At 35.2% G+C, this 11,464-nt stretch overlaps 1 protein-coding gene across 1 annotated transcript in view; it reads left to right on the top strand.

The window, feature by feature from the left end:
* STXBP3 (syntaxin binding protein 3) overlaps positions 1 to 11,464 on the top strand; it is a 53,622-nt gene that overhangs the window by 8,014 nt on the left and 34,144 nt on the right. Inside the window, exons 2-6 of the mRNA XM_045292018.1 lie at positions 803 to 852; positions 1,724 to 1,805; positions 3,065 to 3,141; positions 7,538 to 7,616; positions 9,230 to 9,330. Coding sequence (XP_045147953.1) covers positions 803 to 852; positions 1,724 to 1,805; positions 3,065 to 3,141; positions 7,538 to 7,616; positions 9,230 to 9,330 — 389 coding nt within the window. The remainder of the gene's footprint in view (positions 1 to 802; positions 853 to 1,723; positions 1,806 to 3,064; positions 3,142 to 7,537; positions 7,617 to 9,229; positions 9,331 to 11,464) is intronic.

Raw genomic sequence — 11,464 nt, 5'->3', positions numbered from 1 at the left:
ATGGAGTCTGATGGGGTGCCACGACCTGCTCCCAAATCTATTTTTGGTATTCCCTGGGGACATTTTTGCTCATAGTTAAGCTTTATGTTTAGATTATTTCTGAAAATTATTGCAAGGAACATCATAATATTTACAGATTATGAATCAGGACTGAATGGTGCATATCATAATGCTATTATACATATTGTTGAGATCCTAACATAAATCAGAATGAGAATTTCTTTTAGATTTCATTGTCAGGTGCAGTTTAGCAATGGCGTAGATCAGGATTTTCTGTCGTGTTACAGGTTTTCTGCCTTTGTTTTTGTCCTGCTCACTGAGGTAGAGGAGCAGCAAAAAGGAAGGCCCTTGATGAGGTCCGTCAACAGTGGGCCCACGCATAGGAACAGTTGTGAGCCTGGTGTCTGTTTGGTTCTGTTGTGCCTAGGTGGCTGTGGATCAGAATTGACTCAGTGGCACCTAGCAGCAATAACACTTGGGTTTTAAGTAGATTAGGGAAAACCAAATCAGATAATACTTTTAGAAATGTTTTTCTGATATGTTCACATACGTACATATATTAGCCTTTTTATAATATCCTTATAAAGACCTCAAAGTGTAAAGGCATTTTACAGTGTAAATGTACAATATAGTTTAAGTATTTAAGTAAAGAGAAATTGATTTTTATTTGTGCATTAGCAAAAATGTGTGCTTTTATATAGTTTAGCAAATTTTCTGATAGAATTTTTTGACCTTTTGAATAGTTATCCTCGTTCTAACAATTAGATTTATGTATAATTCCCTTTTACATTTCTCTTTGCAGAAATAAGAACTTCTGTGTTTGATGACTGCAAGAAAGAAGGCGAATGGAAGGTAGCATTTGCATACTTTACTCTTACACAGGGAGGCTTCAGAAAGCTCCTATAAAAATAGAATGGGATTTTCCCATTGAAATAGCGACTCTGGAACCTCCTTATTGTTGTTTCCAGTCATTCATCAGAGTCATGAAAACCTTGTATGCCACAGAATAAAGCACTGCTGGTCTTTAGTCATCCCCACAATTGTTGCTGTGCTGAGCCCATGGTTGTAGTCATGGTGTTGAAGGTCCTCTTTTTCACTGATCACTTCTTTTTTTTTTTAATCATTTTATTGGGCCCACTCTTTAAGTTCAAATCCTGACTTTACCACGTAGCACCTTTGGCCCCACAAACAAGTTACTGGACCCCTCTTGCCCAGGTCCTCTGCTGTAAAATGGGCTTGCTAATTCAAGAGCTTCAAAAAGTTTGTGGGAAGATTCCATTATCTTTTAATTCCATTTTTCTGTTGACTTTTTTAACCTCTTCTCATACCTACATCATGGGTTAGGTTTTAGATATGAATTAATTCATATAAAGTGGCTAGAACAGCACCTGGAAAAATTCTTATTCTACATGAGGCATTTTATAATTTTAAGGAGATTTTGTGCTAAACATAAATTGTATTTAAGAGTTTCAAAAGTTCTTTGTTCAAATTAGGAATATTTCTATTTGCTTCCTTAAATAATGAGATGGAAAGATAACATGATATATTTATATCTTGAGAAAGTCTCCAGGTCATGCAAATTAAACGATGGCTTGAGATTATTTGGCCTACCAAATTTTACTTTGTAGGTTTATAAGTGAGTAGGCTTAATGGGTAAAAGTTTGTCTTCTGTGGGTTTGGCAGTCAGATACTTACGTATTTCCTGTTCTGTATTTGTTTTAAGATAATGCTGTTAGATGAATTTACTACGAAGCTTTTGGCCTCATGTTGCAAGATGACAGATCTTTTAGCAGAGGGCATAACTGGTAAGTATTACTGACGCTCATCATGAAACTCGTTATTATGCTTTGGAAGGTAGGAATATTAGGAAATTTGAGACTGCAGTAGCAGTTATATAATACTGCTTGATGGGATTCAACTTTGGAACAATACCATATCTGTATTAGCTGCCAATAAAAGGGCTTGGGGGAAAAAGGAAAGGGATTTGAGTTACTAATTATGTTTCTGAAGAGGATGTCATTGTTTTATACCTTTAACCATAGTTCTTGATTTGACATTCTTCTATATGTAAGTCTTTAGAATAACCTCTATAAGTCCATTTTATTTTCTTATCTGAGACATATAATTAAGTACTGAATCAAGATTAAGTCATTTGCTCTGCTGAGGTGGTTTTTAAATTTTGGATAAGTTAAATTCTTTAAGCCATTTCCTTGGTTGTACAATACTTCTAAGGTTATTATGAGAGTTGATTAGATGATTCATGTAAAGTGCTTCACTTAATAAAACAATATATAAAAAAATCCAAACTTGCTGCCCTTGAGCTAATTCTAACTCATAGCAACCCTACAGGACTGGGTAAAACTGCCCCTGTGAGTTACAGGAACCCTATAGGACTGGGTAGAACTGCCCCTGTGAGTTAGCAGGAACCTTACAGGACTGGGTAGAACTGCCCCTGTGAGTTACCAGGACTATAGTTTTTGTCAGGAGTAGAAAGCCTCCCCAGTATCTTGTTGTTACTATTGTATACAACAGTGAGTTTGGTCTGAGTTTATAGCAGTATGGGAGGATCCCTGGTGGCTTAAAGGTTATGTGCACTCTCTGCTGCTAACCAAAAGGCCTGTGCATGGTTCAACGCTACCAGCCACACCACGGGAGAAGGATGTGGCATTCTGCTATGACAAACACTACAGCCTGGAAATCCTGTGGGCCATTTCATAGCATCACTGAGTTGGAATCGATGTCGTACCAGTAGGGGTTTTTGTTGTTGTTGTTTTTAAGAAAAACACCATATTTTTTAATGGACTTTCTTGGTTTCTTCGGGGCTTGTTGATTGCATTCACAGGTAGGCCTACCTGATTTAGACTAACTGCTTTATCTTTTTTTTTTTCTCATGATGAAAAGATAACTTCTTAGCCATAGAGAAGACATGTTTTCAAAGTGGTTCTTATCTCCAAAATCAGAATTTTAAACTTGTATATATGTAATTTTTAGTGGAAAGTTTAGTAAGGCTTATTTTAAATGTAAGTGTAAACATATGGTTAAAAATATGACTTTTTGTTGCTAGTGGTGGAGAATGTTTATAAGAATCGTGAACCTGTAAGACAAATGAAAGCGCTTTATTTTATCACTCCAACATCAAAGGTGAGTATTTGAAAACTTTTAGAGTTATAGCCCCCAAATTTTCCACCATTGCTTTGGTATTCTAATGGGAAAAGTAAAGCAGTATATATCCTTTATTAGAAAAATGTTATCACAAATTTAGCTTATTTTGGCAAATTGTTCTGCATTGCAAGATTATTTTGACACTTCCCATTGAGCATGCAATCTTCTCTCTTCCATATATAATTATAATGTGTATTATATTAAGATATGATTGTGTGTGTATACATATGAGGAGCCTGATGGCACAATGATTAAGCACTTGATTAACCAAAAGTTCAGTGGTTTAAAGTCCTTCGACACTCCTTGGAAGAAAATGCAATATGCTCCCATAATGACTACAGCCAGGAAACCCTGTGAAGCAATTCTTCTCTCACTTTCAGGGTTGCTATGAGTTGGAATTGCCTTTTCAACATACAGTAACAACATATGTACACCAATTCCTCATGGATCGACATGGTTAGGTTCCAAAGACCAGGTCCTTATTTGAGAAGTATTGTATGAAAACAGAGTGTGACTGTAACAGATCACAAAATGGAAGGTGATTATATCATTATGTAACTGCCAAATGACATCATCGCATAACTTCCAAACCTCTGAGAATGATGACCCAGCCAACCTGACAGAAAACTACCCAGTCTCGGCCAGCGTGGCTTTTGCCTCATGCTTCAGCATTTGTTACTGCCAAACATGAGTCGTCCATGAAGAAAATCACCAGATAGTAGATCTTTTTGTTTGTCTTTGTTTTTAAGATAATAGGGGTTTCTTACTATGGTAAATGTGAAATGTAAGGTAACAGGATAGTAGATAAATGAGGAAGAGGGCTGTGTGTGTGTACATGTGTACATATAATTTTATAAAAGACATTTCTGCACTTTATAACTTAAATATATGATTTAACGCAGTCTTTGAGTCAAGCCTCTGGAAGCCTAATAGTGTCAGATTCCTTTAGATTCTTCTGTGTCTCAGAGTGTATTTTCTAACACTCCCTTGGCTTATTCCTACCTAGAGTGTTAATCTGGCAATCCCGATTTCATGTCGCTTCTAGCTTTAGCAAACAGGAGGAGGAAAAAATAGATATTCACTATTTAGACAATAGCACAAATGGCTATTGATGCAAGATTAAAATTTAAGGACATTTATATATTTTCAGTCACATAGTTCCATAAGAGAAAATTTATAACTGTAGTAAGTACTAGTTAAAATGCCATTTTTCATCTAGCAAATTGACAGGGATATTTTAAAAATGTATTTTTGTTACTACATGATTTGTTGTTTATGTGTGTGCATAGATACATACATATATACACATACATATATAAATAATAAGACAGTCTAACCATCACTGAGCCATAGAGCACCAGCTGCCATATACTGTTGTGGGAGTATAGACTGATGTCAGTATTTTTTAAAACAAATGTGCCATTTCTTATCAAGAACCTTCAAAATAAAATCATTAGATTTATCATAAGAAAATATATTATCAAATTAATTTTCTAACAATAAACAAACTCAACTCCATTATCAGCATTATGAAAAAGATGTTTTATTGACTAAGCAAAGGCATTGGATTGTATGAATGATAACCAATTATGGTTAACATGCAAATAAATGAGAATACCAGAATACTTAACTATGCTCATGCAGAACCTGTACACCGACCAAGAGGCAGTTGTTCAGATGGAACAAAAAGGATTCTATGTGGTTTACAAAAAGGAGAAATATGTGTCAGAGTTATATCTTACCACCATGCTTGTTTAATATATATGCTGAGATAATAATCCTAGAAGCTGGACTGCGTGAAAAGGAACATGGCATCTGGATTGGAGGAAAGCTTACTGGCAACCTCCGATATGCAGAAATACAACCTTGCTGAAAGCCAAGAGGGCTCAAACCATTCATGATGATCAAAGACTACAACCTTCAGTGTGATTGTTCCACAGCATAAAGAAGAAAAATATTCTCAGTGACTGGACCCAAAAGCAGGATCACCAGAAGACTGAAGTTGTCAAGGGTTTCGTTTTGCCTGGATCCACAGTCAATGTTCATGGAAGCAGCAGTCAGGAAATCAAACACCTTACTACTTTGGGCATATCTGTTGCAAAATATCTCTTTGAAGTGTTAAAAAGCAAAAGTGTTGCATTATCTTGTCCCTGACCTAAACCAAGCCATGTTATTTTCAGTCACCTCACAGGGATGTGAAAGTTGGACAATGAAAAATAAGACTGGAGAAGAATTGATGCCTTTAAATTTTAGTGTTGGAGAAGAATGTTTGTTAGGGACAGACCAGTCCCTGGAGAAGGACATCATACTTGGTCAAGGAGAAAGAGGAAGACCTTTGACAAGATGGATTGACAAATGGGCTAAAACAAGACTCAAAACAGAATAACAATTTTGAGGATGACTCAGGACCAGGAAGTGTTTCTCTGAGTCTAGGATCAGTATGAGTCAGAAACAACTGATGTCCTTATTCTAAACTAGAGGGCAGTGAAAAATGATGTTGTTAGCTGTTAGGTGCTCTTGAGTCAGTTCCTACTCATAGCATCTCTGTGTAAGGCAGAATGAAACACTGCCCAGTCCTGCATCAGCCTCACAATTGTTTTGCCGGTCGTTGTAGCCACTGTGTGAATGAATCTTGTTGAAGGTTTTCCAGTTTCTCACTGCCGCTCCACTTTACCATGTATGATGTCCTTTTCCAGGGACCAGTCTCTCTTGGTAACATGTCCAAAGTAAGACAAAGTCTTGCCATCCTCTCTTCTAAAGGAGCATTCTGGCTGCACCCTTTACAAGACAGACTTCTTTCTTCTTTTGGCAGTCAATGGCAATTTCAGTATTCTTTGCCATAATTGACCATAATTCAAATGCATAATTCACCATAATTCAAATGCATAATTCACCATAATTCAAATGCATAAGTCACCATAATTCAAATGCATCGATTCTTCTTGGGTCTTCCTTCTTCAAGGGACAATATGCATTTGAGGCAATTGAAAATACTATGACGTGGATCAAGCTCAGTTTAGTCTTCAAAGTGACATCCTTGCTCTTCAGTACTTTAAAGAGGTCTTTGTGACATTAGGGAGTCCTCGTAGTTACTTGTTGGACTGCTAAGTGCAAGGTCAGCAGTTCAAAACCACCAGCCAATCCTCTAGAGAAAGACAGACCTTTCTACTTTCTACTCTTTCCCGTAAAGAGTTACAGTCTCGGAAATGCACAGGGGCAGTTCTTTCCTGCCCTATAGCACCACTATGAGTTGGCATCGATGTCTGTGAGTTTTGGTTTTGTGACATCAATTGTAGTCTCCATAATATAATAGTACTCTATTACTTTCTCCTTATAGTCCACTTCCATTTGTCCTTCTTTTCTGTCCCTTTCTATATTCTGAGCTTTGTTTGGGGGGAAATGCTATCCTCTTGGTCTCATATAATTGATTGTTCTAAAGTGTATCACTCTGTCCTGATATTTTTCACTGTAGAGGTCTGTCTATTGTTTGACTGGAAGCTGATTTACAGGGTGAGTTCAGTTCCAAGCTTGAAAAGTGTCAAAGGGGTTCCATTAATCTTTATCACACTATTCATCTGGTCTTTATAAAAATGGTTTGGTTGTGTATTCCCTCCCCTACTCTCTCCTGGACCTTCTGTTGTGACCCCAGGTAGGATGCTCAGAAGTGGTAGCTGGCTACCATCTAGTTGTCCTGGTCTCAGAGAGTGAAGGCTGGGGTTCTTGTGGTCCTCTAAGCCTTTGGACTAGTTGTTTTCTGGATAACTTTCTAGAAATAGCAACTAGCCATTAATGTATGGTAGACATAAGCACATTTTTTTAAATTTGGAAGATTATTTTAGCAAAGCTTTTAGAATATTAAGTTCTTACTGGATTTTGAGTTACTTAACACCAAATAAAACAGGGTTAAAAATAACCTATACCTTTCTATGGAAACTTAGGATGATTATTCACTTTATTTTCTATCTAGAATGTTCGATAGTTGTGGTAAGTATATTTGTCTATGTATTTTTCTAAAGAACATGGAGGGTTTTTTCTGATGAATTGTGGAACATTTCTCTCTGAATTTTTATTATATTTCATGTCTACCGCCATAGCAAAGCCTGACTTTTAGGGAAATAATGACGCAGCTTACACTCAGAAAAGAATCACATGTAGAGTGTGAGTGTTGTATTACAAGAAAACAAAACTTGCTTCCTTACTGTCTGTCACGGGGTAGAAAACATGGCGTCTTAAAAACTCAGTCTGTAAGTTACATAAACTCTGAGCCAGTGAAGTTTTATTTTTATAGAAGTAAAATTATATTAGTTATTTCAAACGCTAGGACATTTAGGTTAGTATTTAATGAAACATGTATTAACATTAACCCTTTTTTAAGTCTGTAGATTGTTTTCTACGTGATTTTTCAAGTAAGTCGGAGAACAAATATAAGGCAGCGTATCTATACTTCACTGACTGTAAGTAGCTTCTTTTAATAGTATTGTTTCATTCTTGGAAATTTATTATAGAATCATTCAACTGTTTAATTTTTATAATACTCCTACAGTACTAGTTCTTTTCTATTTGCATAATTAGGTTAAGAGAATTTAAAAATATAAGCTTATATCAGATCAAAATTCATATAGTGGTGAAAAATGAAAAGAAACCATTCAAAACTAGTTTGCAATGATAATCATTTTTGCTCATATTTTGGGAGGAGAAGCTTGGTGGAGAGTGCAATATAGAGAGTTCCCCTTCAAATTCTTTGCTGATGACAGAAAGATTGTTTTTTTAACCCAAGTTTCGGTTGGAGATTTAATTGCATAGTGGAAAATGGGGTTCTTTACATGACATTGAAGGCATAACTATCTTATTTTGGCAAATACAAGAGGCCTCAAAAGTTGCAGAGCAACTGGAATTAAAAGATACTGGAGTTCCCACAACCTTTTTGAAGGCTCTTCACATTAAGGGCACCACATTTCCTACAGTGACACGTATTCTTACAGACAGCAGCTAAAGTAATGGATGGATGTATGGATTGTGATAAGAGCTGTACGAGCCCCCAATAAAATGCTAAAAAAAAAAAAAGAAGAATCACAGTGACGTCTAGAGACACATAGTTTTTATTATATAGTGTCATGTATTAAGTAATTGTGCTTTGAAATAAAAATACCATTTATCTAAATTAAATCTTAGTCTTTGCTGCTGTTGCTATCTTGACATTAAGTAGTACATTCTTCTTGGGTATTATTGTTTATTTCATGCCTAGTAGTAATTTGCATTTTTAGAAAGACCCTATTTGTCGTTTAAGTGGTCATATTATATAGAACTTCACACATTCATGGACTTGGTAGCATTTAATGAATATAAAGACTTTTTTAACTTTAGGAATCATGAGTCTAAAGTACATCATGTTAAAAACACCAGTGGCTTATGGTTGTTATTCCAACCTTGAATTAATGTAACCAATTAAGGAAGAAAAAAAGCTAACTTCCAGAACTAACAAGTTTAGAGTCTTAGAATTTCCTGACATTAGAGAAGAGGTCTTGTAACTCAAGGAATAATTAGCACTGGTATAGTTTGGCTGCATCAAAGATCACTTAACGGCAGCTTTGGAACAGTAGGGCAAACGTATCAGCAGATGCTACAGCAGTTTAATAAACTGTGAGTTTGGGCATCATTTTCTCTATAGCATACTGTGCTGTTGGATCCGAAGGAAATATCTCTGTGGGTTTCATGGATACAAATGGGGGAAATGGGATTTTTATTATAGCCCTAATGGCTGGAATACATGTGTTCTGTAAGTAAAGAAATGTATTTACCTCTGACAGATAAAAATTACTCTGTTAAAGTCAGTAAATATATGCCACAAATGCATGCCCTCTCTATTATTGTGAGCACACACTACTAATTTTGGGGGGCGGTTTATGAAAACGCCTTTGAGAGAGGGTGAGAGAGGCAAAAAAATAATATATATATCATGCATTATTTGTGTAAAAATTGTGTGTTTGTATTGCCTTGCATATTGGAATGATTTATTTAAAAGGATACAACTTTTATTAATTAAATACAATTTTTTTCTCCCTCTCAGTTTGCCCTGATAGTCTCTTCAACAAAATTAAAGCTTCTTGTTCTAAGTCAATCAGAAGATGTAAAGAAATAAATATTTCCTTCATTCCACTTGAATCTCAGGTACTTCCTTTTTGTCTTTTTTGAAAAATTTTAGTTTACAGTGGATTTAAAATCTTGAATTTTTGAATTTATTTGTTAATAAATCATATTCAAAAGATGCTTTTACATATGTTTGGTTAATTCTAAACATAATCTACAAATAAATATTTCTCATGATGAAAAGACAAACATGGGCAAAAAATTGGAATAAGACATGAATAATGAAAAGTGGGACTTCAATTTCACATCTGCTACAAAGTCCTGTGTAGGTCAAGTTAAAGCACTATGAATTTTAAAATCAAGAGAATTTGAGCCCAATCTTCTGTTAGATGACTCCAGAAAAATAAGCTTCTTCCATTTAGCTTATATAACAATTTTTAAAAGTAAAATATCATTTTGTTGGGTGCTCTTACAGCTCTTATAACAAGCCATACATCAGTTGTATCAAGCATATATGTACATATGCTACCATAATTAGTTTCTAAACATTTACTTTCTATTGAGCCCTTGGCTTGTGTAACAATTTGTAATATAAAATGAATAGTCCGTAATTCTCTCTATATGATGTGATGTACGTAATCATTTAACTTACTAAAGTAAAGGTTTTTGTTTTTGCCATTGGAATGGTAAATGAGCCTTTAATTAATAAAAAATAGTAATAATAAGAGCAGACACTTATGCTTGTGTAATACTCCTTAAAATGCTGTACATATTCATTTAACTGATAACAGCTCTATGAAATGGAAGTTAATTCTACTTTCATTTTAAAGATAAGAAAATAGGGTGCCAAGAGGTTAAGTAACTGTCCCAAAATCACACAGCTAGTAAATTAATTTTGTTGTGTTTTGTTCTTTGTGTTTGGAAGCTAGCATCTTATAGTATGAAAATAGCTTATTATCTGGAATTAGAAGGTCAATATTTTTTAAGGTTAAGAAAGTCCTAGATAGATTTATTGTTCAAGTTGTGGCTATTTTTGACAAAGAGAAATGGTCATCCAAATTATAAAATTTTAAGATGTCTGCCTAACATTAAATTATTTCTAGATATTAACTATAAACTTTTTCCTTTTAATGGTAAGTAAGTTTAGTATAGCGTATAATGGGCGACCTGCAGTAATATGGGGATGTCAGAAATAATGTGGTCAATCTTATAAACATCGCTAGGTCATTCTGTGTACAGCAGGTAAGTAGTTTTTACCCTTAAAACATCATTAAAAATCTGTAGTTGCTATCTCTAAAGAAGGAAATAGCTGATTAATCTGATGGATTAAGCTGACGGAAAGAACCTGTTGCCTTTCCACGTAGAGAAATCTCTTACACATTTCTCCTACCAATCTTTGCAAAACACTGTGACTTTCTTCACGTCCTATCGGTCTGCTATTTTTCCCCCCTAGGAATTTTTTGCATTTAAATTACTTCCTTGATAAATATCATAAAAAGGTTTACTTAATAAATTTTATCTGTTTTGGAGAAATTACAATGAAAATATTTTGGACTTTTTGTTGTGCATGTTGCCATAGCAATGAACTGTCAGTCTTGTGCTGAGCAATGAGGAAGGCTGACTTCAGTGTTCATCAAGCTCATGCTCAGTGGGCCTTTTTGTCTGCTGGATGCAAAGTAAAGTGCGGTAAAAAGATGAACAGTTTATGTGCCCTGCCCGCTTACAGATCTGTTAACCAGTGTTAGTGAGAATCAGGTTCAACTGCATATAACACAAAAATCTAAACTTTGAGTGGTTTAAACAAGAGGAGTATTTATTTCTTGTTCATGTAAAATAGTCAGGAAATAGAAAGTATAAAGCTGGTATAATGACTCTACAAAATTGTTGGGGACTTCGTATATTAGCCATGAGTCTCATGAGCCAAGATGACTATTAGTGTGATCACATCGTCAGTTGAGGAAGCAAAATGAAGAGGAGGAAGAAAGACTGTCTTCTCACTTAAGGAGTTTTTCCATATATACCATAATTTTCATTTATACATACCATTCTCTAAAATTTGGTTCCATGTCTGTACCTAAGTGCTGCATGAGAAAGTGAGAAATGTATACTTTTAGGTAAGCATATGACTGCACACGCACACACACACACACACACACACACACACACACTGTTGGGATATTTCTATGAGTCAGAATTGACTCATGGTTTGGTTTTA

This window comes from Echinops telfairi, unplaced genomic scaffold, assembly GCF_000313985.2.
Source record: "Echinops telfairi isolate 266 unplaced genomic scaffold, ASM31398v2 ScPeMD7_443;HRSCAF=831, whole genome shotgun sequence".
Lineage (NCBI taxonomy): Eukaryota > Metazoa > Chordata > Mammalia > Afrosoricida > Tenrecidae > Echinops > Echinops telfairi.
Note: the sequence above shows the minus strand (reverse complement) of the source record. Positions and strands in the feature narration are given on the sequence as shown.